At 39.9% G+C, this 24,720-nt stretch overlaps 1 protein-coding gene across 1 annotated transcript in view; it reads left to right on the top strand.

Moving 5' to 3' along the window:
- The first annotated feature begins 204 nt into the window (after positions 1–204).
- rnd2 (Rho family GTPase 2) overlaps positions 205–24,720 on the top strand; it is a 48,288-nt gene continuing 23,772 nt past the window's right edge. Inside the window, exons 1-2 of the mRNA XM_077556245.1 lie at positions 205–519; positions 2,753–2,840. Of these exons, the coding sequence (XP_077412371.1) occupies positions 418–519; positions 2,753–2,840 (190 nt within the window). The 5' untranslated portion in view covers positions 205–417. The remainder of the gene's footprint in view (positions 520–2,752; positions 2,841–24,720) is intronic.

Raw genomic sequence — 24,720 nt, 5'->3', positions numbered from 1 at the left:
AGAGATTTATTCCATTTGACTGCAAGGAATAACGTCACTATATATTTTTTTAAACAAACGATAATTAAACATTTGAATGGAAAGGTCAAAATGAGCCTGTGAACCTCCATCTTCCGCGTGCACTAGTGGGCGCGGCCTGTCACCTCAAGTCTTGTCCATAATCGCGCACGCGCGTCTCAGCGAGGGCGAGCGTGTGCACCCTCCCTACCTGCTTTGCCTGCCTGGTGGCTCATCACTCCGGTCACCGGCCACGGGCACTTCTTGCGGCACTCAGTCAGTCTGTCAGTCGCACCAGAGCAGCAGCACGCCCGCTAAAGCTGTGCTGGAGCTACGGGAGCTCCGTGGGAAGAAGTCTTCGCTGTTTGTTTGTTTAGTGTTCACGGATGTTGGCGACCACCGACCGTACCTCTGACTGGCATGGAGAGTCAGGGCAGCCGCTGTAAGATTGTGGTGGTGGGCGACGCGCAGTGTGGCAAGACAGCGCTGCTGCACGTTTTCGCTAAAGACTGCTACCCGGAGGTGAGGACCAACTTAACCTTTTTTATCAATGAATGACGACATCTATCTGGACCTGCCGCGGAACTTAATAGTAAAGTAACGCTGTTTTTAAATCTGGGGTTCTTCAAATGTTTTGGGACCACTGTAGGGACGTTTGCAAATCCTAAAAGATAAATGATTTATTTATTTTATTGCTTTGTGGGATCAGCATTATCAGACTAATCTTTTTAAGATAGTATCATTTTCCTGCAATGAATAGCCTATAAGAAAGTTATGAATCTGTAAAACTGGTGTAAATGCACCAATTTCCGGCCAACATCTTAATACCGAAAGCAAGTAAGGGTTTATTTTGGTCTTGACATTTTTTTTGTTAAATCCAAGTTTCAAACTTTTAAAACTTTGTTCATTGTTAATCCTAAATTCAAAAGGCTGGCATCATCGGAAAGCTTGCTACACAAAGAAACTGAAAACTTGGAACAATGAACTTGAAGATGCAATACACAGAGCACTAAGATGTATGTGTGTTAGTTTTCACCGAGTGGCGAGAGCCCACATTAAGCAATAAGAGAGCAATCATAATATATCCAAAAATGGAACTTCAGAAAACATCATGATGTAAATGAATTATGAAATTTCATTTGGAACACATAATGGGAAATACATTTTTGCCATTAAAACATTATTTTCATTGAAAACAATTAATACATTTTGAATAATAACAACGACTAACAATTCAAATATTCATATCAGTAAAATTAATTGATTTTCAAAATGAAATTTAGTGGGGATTTGCCATTACATTTATTAACCAAATTATTTGAAAATGACCCATATTATTCAGACTGTTAGGATTTCAAAGAATATTTTACAAACCTTTGATTTAAAAAATATATTATTATTATTATTATTATTGTTATTGTTATTATTGCAGTTGTTTGTTAACTGTAAATGTGTGCAATTTGTAATAAGTGTACAAACATTTCGAAATTGTGACTAACCTAGAAATTGTGTTCTACATCATCACATCATCAGTATTGTGTATGGTGGTTAGTAAAATAACTCAAATGCAGTGAAACACCCTTACCCCATTTTTCCCCCAATGTTTCCCCTAAATACTCATCAACTTTCCAACTGAATGGAACTTAACCAAGTTGAATTGAATTAAATGCAATATGTACACCGCTTTCACTAACAAGATGGCTACGTACAAAGAGGAGCTAATTTACAAACGCAATGATAGTTGCCAACTTAACGTTTCTGACTGTACGAATAACATTTTACAATCAAATGTAGTGATTTATCCACGTTGGGAACTTTTGACCCAAGATATGTGCGTCCATTTTTACACATTGCCTCACCTGTACAAAAAAAACATGACAAATCTACAAATGCTGCAGGCATGCTGGGATGTCAGATTTTTGTGAGGTGCCACAATCATATCAGAGCTTTTTTTTTCCTTTTTTCTTTTTTGATTGGCCCAGAGCTACAGCTGTGCAGCCTGGCAACTTTTGACATTTTGACATTGAGCTGAAAGAGCCTCAGTGGTTATTTGCTCAGAAGTTCTCCCGTGGCGCCTCTGCCACGGCCGAGGACCGGATCATCATCAGATCTCACAGACGACATCGTACATATACATCTGTTATCATTGCGTACCAATCCCGATGTACTGTAGGAATGTTGTTGTTGTTTTTTTTGTTTTTAAGATAGGACAAAATAATTGATTGCAAGTTACAGTATTTTATGGACGCCTGTGTTTCAGCTCATGGACCCTCAGGGGTCTCCAGCCAGCAAAGTTTCATTGTTTTGAATAGCTATTTGTTCCAAATGTGGTGCTATTGATACGTTACTTTAAATGTGCTCTCACTGGACACATGATTACTGTAGGTATTTGTAGTTCAGTTAAAAAAAATAAAGTGCAAATTTGTACATTAAATATGTGAAATAGTTCCTTATATTCTAATAATTGAAAAAATAGATAGTTGTTTTGTGTGTATAGATTAGATACATTGTTGGCTTTAAGTTTGACCAGTTATTATGATTTATTTTAGAAAGTGATGAAACTGAAGAGAAACTTTTTCACCAATGTTAATTGTGCTTTCATTCAACATGAATGCACATGCATGAGAACGTGATCGATACCCACAAAGCTACAGTGTCAAGTCTCATTTCTGATTCAGCTTTTTGTTTGAATTGGCAGGTCTACTTAATTGCTAATTTAGTCCCTGCATCAAATGTGATTTTCCGCTTTGTTTAGACGTACGTGCCCACCGTGTTCGAGAACTACACGGCCAGCTTCGAAATCGACAAGCACCGCATTGAGCTGAACATGTGGGACACGTCAGGTAAGTTTTGCTTGCACCCTTCCCTCTGAAGATGACTCCTGTTTGATGTATGGTTTTGACCCAGACAGATGATTTGACGATTATGGTCTTTTCTGGAGTGCCAGTCTACTTTTTCTCTGTTTGTTTTCCTTTCCTGTGAAGACCATTTTCACGTCTTCTCATGCTCTGGCTTCAGGGTCGTGCGACTGTCGGGTGCCGGGATAGTTGGGGGTTGATGTAATGGTGGCTAACTCATGCTTATTTCCATGTCAGTATGTTGGCTCTTCTGTGTTTCTTGGCCATCTTTCCACTGAAAATGGACTTTGGAGAAACTCAAGACTTATGTCTCCTCTATCGGCATCTACACTGCGGACCGGTGGTTGGGGACCTCCAGTCTAGGACACCGGCTTCCAGTTGGGGCTCATTTTGTTTAATTCCTTTGTTTCCTTGGCCAAAGTACAAGTCCTGGAATTTAGCCCAAAATGGATGATCCAAACAAAAATGGCTGACTTTCTTTTCTATTTCAGTCATGGATCTTTGAGATATTTCCACACAATTTAGTGCCAAGGCCAAAATGGTTTCCAGGGGGTACTTTCGAGTGTTTTTTCTTTCATGGCAAACCCCCAAAATGGACATGTCGATCAGAACTGGACACAAGACTCAAGAGGCCATGCTCTGGAATTGAACAGGAAGTTGACCATTTTGGTTTTAAAGCAGCCGTTTGAGCACTTACTCAAGAATTTGCCCATCAGATGAAATAAATGGGTGAAGCTACATTTCCAAGCGTTTTTGCCTACACCATCTAATGTGGGTAGATCGACGTTTCATCAGTATTCAAAGTGTTTCTGATTGGCTAAATGACTTCGGACATCTTTCTGGGGTCTTTTTTGACACTGGACTGGACAGACTGGACAAGTCCGCGACTGCCACGAGTGTTTCATTTGTCTGTTCTTGACTTTCAGAACGGAAGTTCTCTGCCACCTCATGACAATTTCCGAGATAATCCAAGACCCCCACGAGGGGGAACATCTACCATAAACATTCCCAACCCCTAAGCTATCTTTAGATCTTTAGACGCTGCCTCATGGTCAGCCAGGGAAAGAATGTTGTTGTTTTTGCATTGGCCCCTGAGAGTAAATCTCCTTGAGTCCGCCACTCAGTGGCAGCCCCGCCTGCATCCCCCAGGGGCCGTAACTTAACTTAGGAGTGGCTCCTTATCACCACCGCTAATGACGCTTTGGGAATTTTGTGCTTCTGTGTGTCCTCAAAACTGTGAACCACCTTTAGCGCCGTTGGTCTTTAATCTTCTTTGCCACCACAAACATGTCGCCTCTCCACAAGGCACATACTGTATAGTATGAGCCACACACACATCCATTTGTGTGTGTGCCTTTGCTGCATTATGGAGCCCATACACCCCCCCCCCCCCGGTTTAACTACCAGTGTCCTTGTGGGGACATTTTGCTGGGCCCCAGAAGTTCAGACTTCTTTTTGAGGGTCAAAACTTGGTTTTAGAGTTTATGTTTGAATTGGATTTTAGTTGAGGGTAGGGTAAGGGTTAGGGTTAGGCAATCAGTTGTGATGGTTAAAGTTAGGGTAAGGGGCTAGGAAATGCATTGTCAATGACATGTCCCTATTGAGATACAAAGACAAATATATGTGTGTGTGTGTGTGTGTGTTTGGTCTTGTTTTTGTTACCAAGTGGGGCTTACATTTCGGGATTTCACAGAGTTGTGGGGCCCACCCGTCCATGTGGGGCCATTTTGCTGGGCCCCATTAGTTTAAACCTCTTTTTGAGGGTGAAGACTTGAATTTAGAGTTTAGGTTTGAAATGGGTTATGGTTGAGGTTAGGGTAAGGAATAGGGGTAGGCAATAATTTTTTATGGTTGGGGTTAGGAGGAGGGGCTAGGAAATGCATTATGTCAATGAGATGGCACCACAAAGATAGTAAAACAAACGTGTGTGTGTGTGTGTGTGTGTGTGTGTGTGTGTGTGTGTGTGTGTGTGTGTGTGTGTGTGTGTGTGTGTGTGTGTGTGTGTGTGGGCCATTATTCACGCAGATGTTCATGTGTTTTCTCAGCAAGAAAATTAATTGGCTCACAGATGGAAAACAGCTTTCATCGGAGAATACTGGCAACTAAGTTACCTCCACTTTTGGTTTCTGCCATTTTGATTTCTCTAGTTTTTGGCCTTTTTATGAATTTTTCAAAATCAATAGGGTCCTTCCCTCGGAACGACTGAATCAGTTAGTTGAAAGGTGACCCGTGTTGCCACAGTTACCTTGAAAAAGTAATCTGATTACACCTTTAAAAAGTAATGTGTTTATGGTGTTACTTTACTGATTGCTAAAATAGATTAAATGTTACTTTATTCCTTACTTAAAGGTGGATGCAATAACACAATATACAATAACCCCCACTTTTGGACATACAGTACTGATAGCACTCACTAAGATAAATTGCCTTTAAAATTTGAGGCAGTGCGAGTACATTTTTCATCCCTTCACACATGTGCGACCAGTAAATATGCAGACTTTGTTGTTGTTAATATTCTTGTATAGTTTTTGTTGCTGGAAAACTTTTGCTCCACACTTCAGCCCATTTATCAGTAATATAATGAAAATGAATGGAAATGTGAGTACAGTGTTCCCTCGCCATGACGTGGTTCACTTTTCGCGGTCTTGCTGTTTTGCAGATTTGTTTTGGTGCAATTTTGCATGCATTTTTTTACAGTAATGAACCTATTTTAAAAAAAAATTCTTAAGGTTTGAACATCGAGAATGTTTAAACAAGAGAGAAATGTGAGATGTAAATACCTCAATGAGAAAAGTGTATAAACTGTGTGGTGAGGGGTTTTAGAGCCTTAAAACATTTATAATAAATGGAAAACATAAAGCTAACTACTTTGTAGATTTAATTTGTTGCTGGTATTTTTTGGAACTTAACCCCAGCGGAAAACGAGGGGACACTGTATTTCATAAGTTGATTTACAGTGTGCGCCCCTAAATTTCCTATTTGCACCCAAAAAAAACAAAACAAAAAAAAATCTACCCTGGAGCGCTGAACGTAGTACCGAATTTTGCATAGCATGCCGACTTGGTACATAACAGTGGTGTCCAAACTCAGTCCTGCGGTTTTTGGATGTTTCTCTTCTCCAACACACCTGAATCTCATCAGCAAGCTCTACATAAGCCTGATAATGATCCTGTTCATTGGAACAGGTGCATTGGAGCAGGGAAACATCCAAAACCTGCAGGACTCCGGCCTTCGAGGGCCGAGTTTGGACACCGCTGACATAACAGGTAGGTATGACAAAGAAAACTTCAGTAACTTAACAAATGGCATGAACTTATGTCCAATGGACACAGACTCCCGGAGAAAATAACTATCTTCAGTATTACAGAAAATAATGCTAGCTTCATAACTTGTTTATTTTTGTAAAAAGTGCATGACTAGGTGATTTGTAAAATTGTGCATTAGTTATCTTTAAAAAAAAAAAAGGTAGGGTTTTTATTGCGGCACGGTGGCTGACTGCTTAGCACGTCCGCCTCCCAGTGCAGAGGACGTGAGATCAAGTCCGGGCTTCGGCCTTCCTGGGTGGAGTTTGCACGTTCTCCCGGTGCTTGCGTGGGTTTTCTCCGGGTGCTTCGGTTTCCTCCCACATTCCAAAGACATGCATGGCAGGTTAATTGAACACTCCAAATTGTCCATAAGTGTGATTGTGAGTATGGTTGTTCGTCTCTGTGTGGCCTGCGATTGGCTGGCAACCAGTTAAGGATGTACCCCGCCTACTGCCCGAAGCCAGCTGGGATGGGCTCCAGCACCCCCCCCCCCCCCCGCGACCCTTGTGAGGACAAGCGGTTGAGAAAATGGATGGATGGGTTTTTATTGTAATGGAGCTATTACATACACCCCTGATCAGATGGATTAGGGTTAGGGTTAACCCTGATCAGATGTCAAAATGTGACTTGACAAGAAGAGTGTGTTTTTCAGGAACCTTGTGGAGTTGCAACCACATATTGTATATTCGCTCGCTTTAAAAATCAATAGGCTACTTGCTTTGACATAAATCCACAAAAGTTTGAAGAAGATTGGATCCTTAATATCAGGTTCGCTTCACCCCCCTCCCTGCTGGGCTTTGGTTGTGATCACAAAGCGTTACCGATCGTCTGGCTTTCATCCCTTTCGTAATCGCGCGTCATTAATGTGCTTCCGTCATCGGCCATCGATTAGCTGCATCTCGTTAATTCCTCTTCTCGGTTGAGAGCAAAGCATTCAGAGGTGTTTATGGAATTGATTTGTGAGCTTTATTGTGGCGTCTTGACGCTTTTGTGTGAACCTCCAGTCTGAAAATTTGGGATTGATTACAAGCTGAGTGCCTTTTCTTTCCAAGGATGTACCTCTTTAAATATTTCCGAAGTGTCCTAAAAAAAACTCACTCTCACTCACTCACTCACTCACTCACTCACTCACTCACTCACTCACTCACTCACTCACTCACTCCACTGTAAACTGCATCCAGATTTGCTACTCAATTTAGATTTAGCCAAGTTAGCACATTTAGATGCCCTCCAGTAGCCTATATCACCGAATGGAGTGAGTGCTGAGTGTTTTGATCATTTTTCTACTGTTCCCCCAGAATCAAAACTAATTGCGTACATTTGCGCTGCTGTCCTTCAGGTTATTTTGAGATAAATTGAACAGAAACAGAAGGCTGTTATGGCTTCGGGCAAAAGCCAGACAGCAACTTTGTCTCTCTTCTGTATGTTGAGACCATCTGGAGAATGAAGTCAATTCGAAAAGTGACTGGAGAGAATTCAAATGTTTGTCTGTGCGCCGCACGACTCTGCTGCTATTTACTCTGACAAGCTCTTCCAGCTTGTATCCGCTTCTTAATTGATTTTTCGAGTAACCCTAGCGGTCAAGTGGACCAAATGTCAATGTGTCTTGGCGAGAACTTCCCTGAGGGTCATTACAGCTTCTTACTGTGGATGCCGGGGAGGGAGGAGGAGGGGGTCCATTGGTAGTCAGCCAGTCTGAGAGGTTGTAAGGAGCCCGAGGCATAATTGCGTTCTGTCTCTCTTCTCAATATAGCAGCGCTGCCTGGGAAAGCGTCTGGCTTATCGCCCATGCTCGCTGCATCTTTAAACGGCCATGTCAGAACTTCCTTTATCTTCAAACGATTGTCACATCTGTTATTCCCTTTCGGTATGATAAAACGATACAACAAAAATGTGAGTTTATTGTTTTGGTACAGCCGCCATTTTTGAGTTAGCAAGATTAGAAATATTCTTAACTGTTTTTTTTTCCGGACATCAAGAAGGAGCTTAAACATCGTTGTCATTTCAGATATATGTAGGTATCCATATATTTCTTCTGTTTCAGGTTGTTTTTTCTCTAACTTGGTGATTTCTTAGCGGCACAAGATGTCGCCAGAAATAATGTAATGCTGTCACGTCATAATGACTGTTTCAATAAATCTAACTTAGTGATTTTTGCAAAGATCACTTACAAATTCTCCAAAGCCTAAAGGATACTTTAATATTTTTGCCCATTTTCCTCCCCCACACCATATTCGTGTATATTTGTATCCATAACAAAGTTTGAGAATTTAATTTCAATATATTTTTCAATATATATATTTTTTTACTTCAGCATCTAAAAAGAAGCTTTAATGTTTGTTTCATTTTTGTAATCATTTCTTTTAAGTTGATGTAATATTTATATTTTCATTGAAATGTATATTTTATTTTTTAAAAAGCTTTGTTATATTTTACTTGATTTTTCACGTATATTCAAGATCTCACATAAGGGTCACATATTAGTCACAAAAGCATTTTAGCATTTAAAAATGTCATTTAATTAATTATTTTCCTAGCAACTAGGAAAAAAATGCCTGTTACATTTCGCTTGCATTGAGGCCAAGTAAAGCCCTCGATCCAGCAGGTGAAAGAACAACAACTTACTTCGACTACATGTGGCAATTGCTCTTACACCCATTTTAGAACGCACATTAATGCCACCTAGAGGACAGGAGTATATATGCAGGGATGGCGAGATCCGGTCCTCGAGGGCCGGAGTCCTGCAGGTTTTGGATATTTCCCTTGATGATTCATGATCAGCTTATCAGCAAGCTCTGCATCAGCCTGATAACGATCCTGTTCATTGGAATCTGCTGCAGTTTGAGTAGGGAAACCTCTAAAACCTGCAGGGCTGCGGCCCCCGAGGACCGTAGTTTGCTGCCCCTGGATTAGTGTCTACAGACTGCTCTCGTATTGACTCTCATTAGTCTATCCAGGTGCATGTCCGTCTGTGGTGCGCTTGTTTTCACTGCCACCGGTAGTGCGCATCAGCAGCTGGCCATTTCCCTGTGACATTCCTGCTGTCTTCACACTGGCATTCCCGACGCATTCGAGCGTTTCAGGCATTCGCAAGCCAGTGCAAACAACGAGCAGAGCGGACGCTCAAACAAGCTTCATCTCAGCGGAGCACCCCAGGGTGCTACCACGTGGCTTGATGCAATGTGAGCAGACACACTGTGACCTCATCGTTTACTTTTTCTTTTGACTTTTTGGGAGCAGCAGATGAGGATGTTTGGGTTCAGGTGGAGGATAAAAATCCACATTTTTCAAGCGTGAGTTTGGGACGCGTCTGAGCCTGGAGGCCGCCCGAGGCAATGAGCGCCTAATGACACGTGTTTTGACGACTAGGGGCGGGAGTGTTCACCAATAAAAGGCGTGTGACGAGCTTTTGCTCGTTAACAAAGTTCCAAAATAATTCCCCACTTGGCATGCTTTACTGGGATTCATGTTTTTGAACTTAAAGGTGGTCTTACGGTTTGGCATGGATGGGGAGCTTAATGTGGGGAAGTGGGGAAGCAAGAGTGCCAATGAAAATGTATTTTCAAAAGAACAAAAACATTGAAAACCAGGCATGTGGAAAATTCAAAAGTACTCAGTTAACAAAGTCAAAGTCAAAAAACAAATGCGAGACTTAAAGTAATACATAGCAAGGAACTAAATACAAGCCAAATGACGACACAAAATACCTGGACAAGATGCGATGGCTGAGGGAGCTGATTGGTCGACAGAAGGGACCAGGTTGACGAGAACGGGTACAAAGAAATAACAACAAATGAGCAAGACAGGACACAAACCACTAGAAAACAAGGCATAACATGAAAAAAAGTAAACAATCCAGACAATAAAACATTTATCATGACAAGATGAAAGACAGAATTTTTTTTTAATTACTGCATTTTAAACAAATGGCTTATTTGTTTATACTTGTCATTTAGATGAAATAGCAAATCACGAAAATCAGCATATAATTGGTGCCCATTCTAAATGGAAGAAATGTTTTTTAACCCAGAAAAAATATTGGGAAAAAAACCCTCAGATAAGCATTTTCCACAAACATGAGTTGGCTCCCCCCCCCCCCCCCCCCCACCAAAAGAAATTCAAACTAATAAATATATATTTTTTTAAACATATCTTTAAATAGAGAATATGGGGGTAAAAAAGATTAATCCACGGGTGCCAAACTAGGAGTATGTAAGAGTTCACTGTAAAAATAAAACAAAGTGAATTACACTTTGTATATTTAAAACAACCACATAGCAAACCCATTCAGTCAATTAGCTTAATGCTAATACTAATTAGCATCTATAAAAATGGGTGCTACAAACCCTTAAACAATAAATTGAACAGAAAAGGTGCAGCAACACACATAGAAGGACAACATCACAGTGCTCACACAGTCATATATTCTTTATCCTCTGGAAAGAGCGGCTAATATTAGTGTCATACAGGAGAGACGAGTTCAGACGTTTCATTGGATATAAAGTATATCCATCTGTCTGCCTCATACTGTCCCCAGGTGGTCAAGGTGGTTACAGCAGAAAGATCAGCACATGACCCTTCAGTGCACTGTGATAAAAAAGGTTTAATTCTTTATAATTGTGTACTTAGTCTGGTTTTCATTTATTTCAATTGAATGAGAAAATATGTTTTGCGATTCGAGTATTCTGAGTTGCAAGCCTGGTCACAGAACAGATAAAACTCATATCTCAAGGCATCACTGTATGTATCTTAATTTTTCTGACATTTTTGTTGTCAGCGCAGTGCGGTTGTTAGCGCTTTTTGCTCACCAGTAGAAGGTTATTTCAAGCTTTACTTGTTAACCAAGCTGTAAAATAATTCAACATTTAATTCCCCAATTGACACGCTTGGCTGGAATTTATGTTATTCAACTAAACAAACGAATTGAAGCTGTTGTGCCATTTGGCCCCGAACAGAAATGAGAGAATAAGACAATAGTAAAGTTTGGAATTAAACCTCCACAGTAGCCCTTAATGCATCGTTAGCTTTGTTATTGTTGTTTTATTGATCCATTAACAAACAAAAAGAAATAAAACTATGCAAGGTGCATTTGCCGGTAATTAATTTTTAACTTTGTTTGAAGGGAAGTTTGCTTGTTGTGAGCGAGGATGTTTTGAGGCAGCATGTTAACCTTGACGAGATTGACATGCAGACGTGCTCACCACAAAAAGGAACCGAAAACATTTGAGGAGTAAATAATAATAATAAAAAAAAGTTTAAATTTAAATTTGATCATTTTGTTTGTCAAGGATACATTCATTTGGATCCATCAATGTTTTATATTAATGTTGATATTGTTTTTATTTAATCAATTTACTAACTTTAATTTAATGTATGTAATGATTTGATTTACTTAAAATTTATATTTATATTTGAAATGTTTATTTGTTTATGTTCTTTTTTTAATTATATTTTACTATATTTTATTGTAATTCTAAGTTTTAATAGATTGTAATACTTTTTTTATGTTTGATTGTATTTTTTTATTTATTTGTAATTTTAATCAAAGTTAATATAATGATTGTTAAAACCAGTTTTACAATATTCTGCCTCTCTTTCAAAACATTTCTATTGAGTTGTGGGTTACATATACTTTTAATGTTGCCACTATGTTTGGAGGGATGCACTCAATATGAAATATTCAAATCAACAAATGACTAAAACATATCAAAATGTCTGTGAAATCTCATCTGATTTGCAAAATGTATGGAGGCTCAACAACTGTCATCTAAAAGCATGTTTAATCCGGACTGGAAAATTCCATTCGCAAGTCTAGACTCTTGTGTCGGATCAGGATCTTATTACATGTTTCTCCCTGTACTGTATATCTCTTTATGCTTTTCAGATCTTGTTTCACACATTTTCATCATGATCTTGAAAACAATGTTGTGAAGAAAAACTTAGTAGAATTATCTTTGCGGTCATTTGGGGGCAATGTAAGATGAATGTAAAGCCCCCCGACACCTGCTAAGCCCCGGGTTTACAGTGAGGCTGCTTTGAGCTTTTGGCAAAGTCCCAGACAAACAAAAGGGCGAGGTGGATGTGAAGGCTTTGTCGGCGTAATTAAACGCATCGTTGGACAGCAGCAGCAGCGCTAAAATGAGCGAGAATGGCTGTTTAACATCATTTCTTCAAAGAATTTACTGTTTTGACATCTCAAAGCTCTTCAAATAAACTGTAATAGTGACAACTCATTTGAAATTTCATCTGCTGTAGTTGGGGATGACTGGGCTATTATAGGCAACTAGAGGTGCATCAACAAATTAATCAATCATTCAGTGGTAGGGTGGCCGTCTCACATCCGTGAGGTTGTGGGTTCGATCCTCACCCCTGGTAACCATGTCGAAGTGTCCTTGAGCAAGACGCTCAATCCTGATTTGCTCCCAGTGGACCTGGCAGCGGCTGATCACTGGTGTATGAATGTGTGTGCGTTGTAAAGTGCTTTGGGCACCAAATGGTGTAGATAAAGTGCTAAATAAAAAGCAGTCCATTTATCAACAACTAATTGATTTTTTGGGGGGTAATCGAGTAATTATTTAGACCTTGGAGTAGGTAGCTCGATTGCCGGGAATGCTTGTAGACATTCACAAGCGGTTCTGAATAACACAAATGTGCACATTTAGGTCACTGCGCGGTCGCAACGTGCAAGCCGTCTCGCCGAGACCACTTAGCGGCCGGTTAGCATCACAAAGTCATGTCAACTAGGTGGCGAGTTGCCAGTCATGGCAAATTAACCACCGCGGATTGTATCTTGACAAAGCAACACGCAACCGCTTCATATTATCCAATCACCACCTTATCATATCCATAACCAAACAACCTCCACACGACAAATGTAGCTCCCACTTTAGGCACTAAAAATACACCAGTAATATGTTTGAAGGTGCACATCTCTAAATCAAAAATATTAAACTTACATCTTTCCCGTTTGCAGTCGTGTCACACTGTTGGGACCGATCCATTATGTTTAAACGTGTTGCAAATTCAACTCTGAACAGGCTTTCACTAACAAAACAGTCCTTTGAGAAATGATGTCGGTACACGGCCTTCAAAAATAAAATGAATCCACTGTCTTCTCAAAGACTTGGGACAAAGGAAGCAATCACTTTTCCCTGATCATTGTTTCCCCTCTCCATGGAGCATTTGTGAGCAGGGAGAGAAAAAGAAAGGAGCAGCCAGTTTCTCGAATTTCAGTGGTCGTGACAAACATTTAACAGAGGTGGTGCCACTAACCCGAGGGGGCCGGGTCGAGTGCACGTCCGTGTCTTTTTGACGTCACTAAGTCACGGAAGTTTAATCTCCTCCTTTCTAAAAAGCACACATTTTAGAAAGGAGGAGAACGCTAAAGAAGTTGCGGACGGACTTTTTTCATGCCTGGTTGGATTGTAGACAGGCCGGGGATGCATATTTTTGATAGAAAACACCACTAAAGTGCATTTTCATACTATGGGACCTTTAAATTGGATTCATCAATTGAATATAAGGAACAGATGAATTGATTATTAAACTAATCGTTAGTTGCCAGAGTACCCGAAGAAATCTCACGCAGGCATGTGAAAAACTCCACACAGGAAGGCCGCAGCCCGGATTTGAACCCTTGACCTCGGCATTGTGTGACAGACAGGCTAACCAGTCGGTCACTGTGCAACCCAGTTATATAGTTATAACTGCATTAATACACACACACACATTGGAGCATATTATAAATGTTTCATAAGGATCACATCATTCAAACCTGTATTTGTAAATTGGTACACAAACTACGAAGATTGGCATTTGCGTTTATTTGACTCATGGAAGTCGTTCACAGAAGGGCTGGGAATGAAAACAAATCTTGGATAAGCCAGCTATTAAGTCAACCACAAAAATAGATCGACACCAAAATGTGTGCCTCAAAAGGTTGAGAAATATTTTAAAAACCAAATTTGTGTTGCCCAGAACCATGTTGGCCACGTGTGCACCACACGGCCATTGTAGCAGACGGACGCACTCGCTCAATGAGGACTGTTGCCATGGAAAAGGAAAAAGAAAAATGATTCCCAAGGTTTGGATTTCTTGGGTGGGTTGACTTCCTGTCATGTCTGGGAAGATCTGGCTTTGGTTGAGGGCCCTGAGTGGGTTCCCGCCCTTCCGCGGGTTGACCAATCCGGGCCCTCAGCCACTTGTGCCTGGCCCCAGGTGTGACTAGTTACCTAATTAGTGTGGGTGTATTTAATTCCCGGGTGGTGATCAGTCAGCGTGTGATCATTGTCGCTTGTCACGGTCGGAGTTCTGGCTGTTACTTTGATTTTGTATCTTTCAGTTCTTTGTTTATTTAATATTAACCAGTACCCTGGTTAGTGCTTTTGTAAAATAAAGTACGTCAGTTCAACCCGCACTCCTGCCGTGGTTCTCCTGCCTCCCTGCATTTTGGGTCCTCCACCTCACACGCCGACAGACACCACGCCGCTCCGCGACAGCACCGTAACACTTCCTTTCAGGAAGAGCATCTTTTGTTTGAACCCACTCATTTCTCAAGTGCGCAAAAGTATTGGAACGGACATTATTAAATGAATTTCAAGTGAATAATATTTAATATTTGGTGGCCTAAGAGTTTACTTGCAGTAACTGCATCAAGCCTGCGACTAGTTCATTTTAATTCATGAAAGACCCGTGAGCCTGTTGCAGAAGCAGCCATGCAAGCCCAAGCCATGACCACGCTTCACACATGAGCTTGTGTGTTAAAAAAATAAAATAAAAAATGCACCCTTCCTTTCGCCATACTTGGCCTTCCCATCATTTTGGTAGAGGTTAATCTTCATTTCATTAGTCCACAACACTTTTGTGGTTTATCTCTCTGTGTACTTCTTTGCACTATCCACTCTGGTAAAAAAAACAAAAACAGGCTTCACTGGAGGGATGTTATTGGTCAGGCGGTGTCTGGTTTCTTCCAAACTTGACGCTTGGCATTCACGCCTCCAGGTGGGCTGCAATGTGCCTTTTTTTAAGGAGTGGCTCTTGTAATATGACTTTTCCATTTCTTACATTAATCCTTATTATAAAGAAAATCTTATTTATGGTTACTTTGTAAGTTTTTTGGAACAGAAAGGAAATGAATAGGGATGCGCTGAAATGAAATTTTTGGGCCGAAACCGAAAACGGAAAATGAGAAATGCTTGGCCGAAAACCGAAACGCTGAAAAAAAATTATGCCAAATTTTGAATTTTTTAAAATTATTATTGCATTTATTATATTTATTTAAAATTATAATATTATTATAAAATATTTAGGCCTATTTAGCACAGAGCGGGACACGGTGCGGCACACTTAAAATCGACACATTCACCAACGTCCAAAAATAAATACATTTCTTCGCACCAGCCAATCGGCTCTGGGAACAGATTGCAAAGTCACACACGGCGTCCTGTACAGATCTGTAGTCACCCGGAGATAGTGCTAAGTGTTTATATGTTTAAAACTGTTGATAGCAATAGTGCTAACTTTAGCTAAAGTATTTTGCACGGCGCTCGAGTATGGAGGACCAAAAGTGCCTAAATTAAATAAATGAATACACCATTAAATAAATAATAAAGGTGTCATCAATTAATTAAATGTTTCATTTATTAATTAAATATGAAATTAAATATGAAATTAAACAAATCAATGTGTTCATTAATGAAATTACTTATGATTATTTGTAAATATATATATATATATAAAATTATTTGTCTGTTTAATTAATTATTAATTATTTGTCTATTTAATTAATTATTTCATAGTCACTGCGTTGCGGTGTTTCATGAATTTATTTTATCTGTCAAACTCACCCATCAAAGTTTGGTGGGCAGGTCCTAACACCTGATTGGTCACCCTGCTCACCAAGTCAAGGCAAATCCATGTCAGAATAATGAATTGATGCAGAGTGAGTAGCTAGTAAACACAATTCAATAGGCTAGGTGGCGCTATTGACCTCAATGGGTGCGTTACCATTAGACTCAGATTTACGCTCTCATAATGTGCTTTTTGAGAGGTGTTGAAATGGAAGTCACTTTTTTCGCATTTCCTGTAGTCATGTGACCACGCCCAGTGAAATGAAGAAAGGGAAGTTAGAAGTACAGGGCCACTCGCTTTTGTGTCGGAATTGCTTCCTGAGGGGACAACAAGTCTTTTTCTTTTTTCTTTTTTTTTCTTGAGAAGAAGCAAGAAGAAAAAAAAGGGGACCACAAGTCTTATTAACACACATTCTATTTTTTCTCGTAACGTTCATGAGGAGCCGATAGCGTGACGTGACCGCCTACAAGAACTGCGAGATCTCGCGAGAGTCGAGGCGGGACGTTACGAGAGCTACGCCTCAGAAGCAAATCACTCTCAAACTGTACTGTAGCGAAATAGTGGAAATCTCGCTTTTATTTTTATGTTGGCTTTGCACAATAACAAGCCTCGATCACTCTATTTCAGCAACAAAAAAAATAAATCCATCACCTTAGCTGCCATGTTTCTAACCTCTTCAGGCCGAAGCAGTCGATTTGACAAGATTTGAGTGAATCAGCCCCGCCCACTAACTTTGACGGGCGAGTTTGACAGATAAAATAAATTCATGAAACGCTGCAACACAGGAACATGAAATAAATAAATACAGAAATAATTATATATATATTTATATATGTAGGTAATTTAATTAATGACACATTTATTTATTTATTGGTTTGTTTAATTCCATATTTAATTAATAAATGACTCATTTAATTATTTCATGACACATTTATTTAATTATTGGTTTATGTAATTCCATATTTAATTAATAAATGACACATTTAATTATGTCATGACACATTTATTTTGTTATTTAATGATGTATTCATTTATTTAATTTTGGCACTTTTGGTCCTCCATACTCGAGGGACTCTCATCAAAGAAAAAAAGGGAAGGCGTTGCAGGAGAAAGAGTGGCTCACCTGTAATGCAGTACTGGGCAGCGCTCTCTTTTTTGACATAGTTTACCAAGCTTGCGTCACTACATCCTCTTTCGGCTTGAATTTTATTTATTTTTTAATAACATTTTCGGTGGCTGAATATTTGATGCATCACTAGAAATGATGCTCTGGAGGCATTATCTTGTGGTCACCTTCGGGCTATGACCCTCTCTTGTCCCGTAGGAAATAAAAGACACATTTACTCCAGCAGCGCTCTCTTCACACACACATACTGACTGTTGCCGCCTTGGGGACGGCCAACGCTTCCGATGAAGAGCCGTCAATGACCTGGAATAACGCCACCCCGTGGCGCCGTGCGAAGGAATCCATCAGTGATCCTAAACGGAATTGCCTCACGGCCGCACTCGGGTAGAGTAATGGTCATACGCATGCACAGCTTCCATTTTCAAACTTCCCCTCGCCTCTGGCCTTTTCTTATCAGACTTTTCTCGCCGCTGTAACGAGAATTCCGAGCTATCTGCTCCCGCCGTCACTCAGGTTTACTGCCCACTCGCTCCTGTTTCCGCCTGTTCAAGTGCTTTTGAAGCGGCTAATTTAAGGTAAAACTTTTGCATTTAATCCGTTCCAACCCATCAAAGCGGTTGTCAATCAGTGCCGGGATCCTGACTGCGTCATTTCGCTTAAAGATGTTCAAATGGAAGCCCAATTTGTCTGCCAACCTTTTAGATCCTGTGAACAGGGCCGGACTGGGACTCATTTTCAGCCCTGGAGTTTCAAGGCTCAGACCGGCCCACTTAAGTTTACAGTGTTTTAATGAAGATGTATATTTCATATGCATTAAAGTAGCAATCTAAAATAGATTAAACATTCGAATAAGTAACCAACGTCAATAGTTATGTTGTATATGATCAAAAATTTAAATAACTTACTAGACCGCAATCAGTATATCTGAACAATTATGAAAACGTAAGTCAAGTGTGCTTAAGAAATTCATTTGACCACCTGTCATATTCTCTAAACATAAAGCCTAAATAAGGAGACAATAAGGCTAGGTATACAAGACAAATGTGATATTTTTAAGAGCTAAAATAATAAACTGCAATCACACTTTAACTTTATTGTGCTGGAATATTGCTAGAATTACTATTAGAAGGGCAGAGTTTACAAAATGAGGTACAAAATGCAAAAGTTAGTTTCAGTCACATTTAAAAACTAGTCATTTGTTTTCAATGTAATTAATTACTATATATATTTTTTAAATCCCAAAAAGCAGGTTAAGCCATACTATTTATCTCTTCCTTCTAGTGGGGCAGAATATTTTTTTCCTCCCTCAATGTAACCTACTGTTCCCAACAGGTACAAATACCACAACATTAAATGACTCGTAGAAAAATGATCAGCCAAACATGCTATTGGACTATTATTTACACGTTATCCTGTTTGACTTGACTTGTTTACGAGTGTCTTGTTTGGCTGTAGTGTCAGCGGGCGCTGACGAGGGTGGGGAAGTAATGAGAGGAGGAGAGAGAGAGAGACAAAGTGACGCTTTTCTGCGCCACACTTTTCTGCTATCTGACTTTCTTTACTATTGAGAGTCCGGACACTCAGTGTATTGTTTGATTAGTTTGGCTGTGTGTCGGCCAGCAGCCTGGCTAGGGTGGGGGGAGGGGAGAGAGAGCGAGAGAGAGCGAGAGAGAGCGAGAGAGAGCGAGAGAGAGTGAGAGAAAGCCTTCAAAAATGCGTATTATCCATTCTGCGCAAAATAGTGGCTAAAAGGTTCATAATTCAGGCCGACCATGCGGGGAAATGAAGACCACTCCAAGTTAGTAACGCTGGTTCTGGCTAAGTATCTACCAAAAGCACTTTAATTGCTGCTTTTGAAACAAAATTGCGGGCCGATATACACAGCGCCCCCTAGAGGCCAACCGGGAAAATCCCGCTTGTCTCACCTTCTCAATCTGGGCCTGCCTGTGGATATGTGTCATGCGTCTAAGTGTTTTAAATGCATGTAATAACACAACCTCCAGGACTGTCTGGAAGCTTTTAAAAGGAATCTGATTACAGAAACACTCGGAGTTAACAGAAAATGAAATGATTGGGTTGTTAAGGCAGAAAATATTTTGTAATGATGTCTTTCCATTTTCTGTTAACATGAAGCCTTTAAATTGACTGCAATCCATAACATCGACTAGAAAAAGTGTGGTAGCTGTTGTTTTAATTATTACGTGAAATGATTAAATATAGTATGGGTGACCGAGTTTTTCAAGATGCAAGGTGTCATTCGGACAATTTTTTTTTTTTTACATTGACTTACAAGCGCAAACTTAAGATAGTCGCACTGTATCGTAGCAGTGAACTTGAATTTGGCAAATATTGAACAATTGATCAAAAAAGAGGCTTCAAACTGTTTAATGCCACTCCCAGTTCAAGTATACTGTCAAATTTAACCTAAAGCAAAAAGAATGTGTATTTAAAACAACATAGCTTTTTGTGCATAGTTTAATGCTAACAAACAATACCACACGGCATTGATATACCGACAGGTGGCATTGATATTTGTGGTTTTAGAAGCAACCTATATTTGAACTAGAGCTGTCAAAGTTAAAGCGTTAACTCATTGATTAGTCACAAAGAAATGATCACATTAATCATGTATTAACGCAGATTACTCACACTATTAATTTTGACCGCAGATGAACCTTTAGCTGACAGCGGATGGTTACGTTAAATGTAGCACAGGTTATGTTTGAGCAATGAACACAAATACATGCTTTAAAGTAAAACATTTAATAAATGTTTCCGTATGACTTTCGGAATATTTGTTCATGTCAAACTATTGGGGTCATTTGTTTTTTCATTTTAAATTTTGCAAGTGATTAACGGAGTAGAAAAAGAGTAGGATGAGCGTGTGTTGTGGATCAAAAAGGTTAAAGATGTCCTCACAATATTAAATGTCAAAAGAATGAACACACAACAGGTGCTCCTTAAATTTGTCTGGCAAAAAATGTTGATAAAAAGCCTTTTTAAGTGATTAATCACAATTCTAATATGTGATTAATATGATTAAAAATGTAATCGTTTGACAGCTATAACTTGAACACAAACAGTGGAGCAGCACATGAAGGCACCACTCTAACTTTTTTTGGGTGGGTGTGACCCCAGTCCTGATGTCAAAGGGTGCCCCCCACCACAGTTCAGGAATCCCAAACACTCTCAAATCTGCTATCTGGTGTGTATAAATGTTTTCAAATTAGTTTTGTAAGAAATAACTTAATTAATTAAATTACGGCTGAAAAATGTATAAAAAAAATACAATTTATAAAAAATATATATAATTGTAATCCCCCCCCCCCACACACACACACACACAATATGGCGATTGCAAATTAATATGTGATTATTTTTTGAAGGTTTTCTTCCCTTGTATTTTTAAACAAACACAATCCAAAAAAAAAATATTTTTGACAATAGAAAATTGCCAACCTTGTTAAGATGCTGACTAACATCCGCTAATACAATATCGTAAGCAATAAAGCCGCAGTAATGAATTGGTAAATCCTGCAGACAGGAAGAAATACCCACCTGTGGCTTCAGCATAGGCATCACGCCATTCTTCAAGACCATCCTTCACCTTCATCCTCCACATTTCATCCTTCAGCCTGACCTCACTCACACGCACCACAGCTCCCATCATTTATGGATAACGTTATATATAAACAAGATCCAATAGACGCTCGCCTCCCCCTCGCTCGCTTGCTGCTTTTGTGGAAGCGAAATTGCTCTGGGAAAGTAGCTTCAGGTCCCCCTGGGGGAGGTTCACAGCGCACGAGGGTAAAGACAGATTAATGGCAATGCATTTCGGCCAGCTTTTCCCAGACGTTTTAAGCGTTGGCGCAACCCACCCCCCCCCCCATCCCCGTACACACCTATTATAACGTCATTTTAATGGCAGCATGTTCATCATGCCAATAGAAGCACGACACACAAAAAAACCCATCAAACATAAAGCTTGGTTTATAGGCAGTAAAGAGATTGTGTTTAGTGCTGCAAATGGGTAGGCAACCCTGTATTATTTATTAGTAATTTAGTCTGTTTTTTTGTATTCTTTTGTTTTCATTTATTCTTATTTGTCAATTTCGAAATTATAAATAAAATAATATAATATTAAAATAAGCTATTTTATATTATTTAATACTATGCATTTAACTATTTTTTATTTTTTGTAATTAATTGAAATGCACTGTGGTACCCTTGAATGAAACATCTTCAAGTTCTAGATTGATCATATTGAATCATGGCTTTAGCACTAAGTGGCCAGATCTGAATGGAAAAGAGGTACAATATGTGAAGTGTGCAAAAAAAAAAACATTCAATATATTTGTGTGTTTTTTTTGGTTTTGCTTAGTTTTTTTTTTTCCTGCCTGCTGTCTCTGAGCTTTGATTTGATGAGAGTCGGCTGTTTCTCGGAGCTCAAGGAAACGCACAAGTGGATGAAAACATGCTCCCTGCACGCCTCAATAAGTGCAAATAAGTGCAGTGTGGTTGTGTGTGTGTTTTGTCTTCTCGACGTCCTGCAGCGTCTCCAGGGGTGGGGTGGGGGCGTTTAGGGGGGGTTGGGGGTCGGGGGGTTGTAGCGATTCTCATGTGTGGCAGCATGCTGAATAGAAAATATTGAAGGAAGAACGCCACTGCTCTTACGATCCACTCAGCCGTCATTTGGATGGAATGTAATTACTGCAATTAAACCAAATGTTCGAAGAACAGTAAAGTTTTTAATATTTTTATGTTTTTAATATATTCTGGAGAAATTGTGTTTGTGAAGGCTGAAAGGCTGAATTAAAAAACACTGAAGCATGTGGAATGATTTGGAATGACATGGAATTATACTGAATGACATTGCATGAGCTGAATATATTGAACTTGAAATGGTTTTAATTGCTCAATGCATGTGGAAACTGGAGGTGAATATGTCAATATTTGAAATTTGGAGCTTTAGAAAATGTGTGAATTTTGTGTATTTGAGTAATAAATGAGATGGCTTGAATGATCCGTACATTATGAAATTGTAATAGACGAGTGATATTCATTTATGTCAGGTTTTTTAGATGCACCATACCCTGGTCAATGGAAGAACCAGAATCTTGTTTGCTCTTTGGTCTCTTTTTAAATTCATCCCCGTTGTTTTGTACTAGCCTGTTGTTGAGTCCTAGCTAGCACTAAGCTAGTTGTCGCTCAGACCTGGCCAGTGTCCACATTTGCAAAATTATTTTTTGTCTGTTACTAAGAAGTCGTGAGAGGCCAATAGTGAGCAGCGTTTCCCACAGATTTTAAATCTACTTGGGTGGGTGGACTCCAGCGGGGGGGAGAGGAGGGGGGTTGGACGGGAGGTGGATCTCAGTCCTGTTACTACGTCTCCTCTAGCCTTACGATCCACTAGTGAGTGACAGCGAATTAACGTTACATGCGGTATATCCTGTCGCGACATTTTTTTTTTTCTTGTTAAATATATTTTTTAAAGATTTTCTGGAAAACTTATTGGGTGGTGGCCAATTTACTTGGGTGGCCCGCCCAAGTATCAACACTGGCGAGGTTTTTAGGCAGCAAAATATTCCCGTTGCTACGATGTTGTTAGCAGGCTTGGGGAGTAACGGAATACATTTACCGCCGTTACGTGATCAGATTACAATTTTTTTTTAACTGTATTCCATTACAGTTACAGGAAAAAACATGCAATCCGATTACATGTACATTTATTAAAAATGGGGAATACTTCGAGGGATTACAATTTCTACACGAACTGACTAGTCGTGTCCTCCACGCGGGCAGTTTGAAAAAGTTTCACGAGCGGGAGGAGGAAATGGCGACCGATATTCACTGGAACTTACTCGGAGCGAAAGTTTGAGCTGAGAGTCCAGCAGCATGCTACGCGCTGTAGCTTCTTGCTAGCTAGCCTTTAGCCTACAACCATAATGTGAATTACACCTTCCAAACAAATCTTCCTCCCACCAATTCACTATCATACACAACATATACACGGCTAAACTTGTGACTGGGATAAAAGTTCATTTTGCAGTTGATGTCACGCATCGTCATCTTCATTAGATCTATCTATCTATCTATCTATCTATCTATCTATCTATCTATCTATCTATCTATCTATCTATCTATCTATCTATCTATCTATCTATCTATCTATCTATCTATCTATCAAACTGTGAGGTGTGGTTGCTTTCAGTGACAGTTCGAAAACAGCATATGGCCTTCAATCAATCAATCAATCAATCAATCAATAGCCTACATGCTTTTTAATTACACTAGGATTTTTGCTATTTGTAGGCTGCCCGGGTCCCTATCACCCGCAAATAGCAGGGGCACATTGTATAGAATATATATTGTGGTGATATTTATTTTTATTTTGCCTTCATAAGTAAACTCAATATTGGAGTAATCCAAAAGTAATCAAAATTAATCAAGTTACATTACTTTAATATTATGGTACTTGGATTATGTTACTAACTAAATTTTATAGCAGGTAACTTGTAACAGATTACATTTTAAAAGTAACCCTCCCAACCCTGGTTGTTAGCTTGCCCAATATTCCCAAACACACAACTATTTCTGGGCATCCTCTCAAATGTCCCATGTACGTAGCTTACACACGTGCAATCCCCACAAAGAAGGGAAACGGGACATCTCATCCAAACATTCCTTTCTGATAACAATATGCTATGACGCATTCTGACTCGAATGGGGAATATTCTAATCCAGTGTTCGTTTTCAACGGCCAACTCTCCTCTCCGTTTGAGTTGCCACCCATTCGTGCTCATCTCTAATTCCAAGTCTTGTTGAAATCAACCTGTTTTGAATAGACGGTCCCTACTGTTTCCAATTGTACTGCAACTTTTGATCTGTATGGGCACGCTTCCAGGCGACAGATGGATTGAAGGCAGAACTCGGCCAGAAGGCTGAGGATGAGATGCGAGGCTTGAGTACGATCACAAGCAGGGCTCAGTGGGCTTGAGAGGCTGCAGGCGGGCAGACTAACCTCTATCTCCATCTCTCTGCATGCCGGCGGGAGGTTAACAGTCATGCTTCTCTGGGATGCTTTTTATTTTTAGTTTCTATCACAGAACATTTTGGCAGCAACTTGTCTGAACAAAAGTCATGAGGAACAGAGGTGGCAAATCCCGGTCCAGAATGTAAAAACCCTGCCACAATTTGGCTTTAGTCATTGATGCTAGCTCGCTAGCTAGCATTCCTAAATGGTAAACGAGCACCATGGGAGCTAGCTAGGGAGCTAGCAAGCTAGCACCTGGGGCAGGGTTTTTACGTTCTGGACCTGGATTTGCCACCTCTGATGAGGAAGAATCTCTCTTTTTTACACAAGTCTGTATTGCAGCTGTATACGCTATTGTCAACCAAAATTGTTGATGGTTACGTTTGGAAAGCGCCAATCATTCAATAATTTTGAGTTCTACCACACCCCCTTGAGACAGTTGAGCCAAAGTTGAAGTGATTACACGTGGACATCTATTCGGACTCGGGTGGAATTCTGGATTACCTGCGGCTGTGAGAGCTGCTTTGACACGTAAGAGTGCACTTGTTGCAG

Source organism: Vanacampus margaritifer, chromosome 2 (genome assembly GCF_051991255.1).
Source record: "Vanacampus margaritifer isolate UIUO_Vmar chromosome 2, RoL_Vmar_1.0, whole genome shotgun sequence".
Classification (NCBI taxonomy): domain Eukaryota; kingdom Metazoa; phylum Chordata; class Actinopteri; order Syngnathiformes; family Syngnathidae; genus Vanacampus; species Vanacampus margaritifer.
Note: the sequence above shows the minus strand (reverse complement) of the source record. Positions and strands in the feature narration are given on the sequence as shown.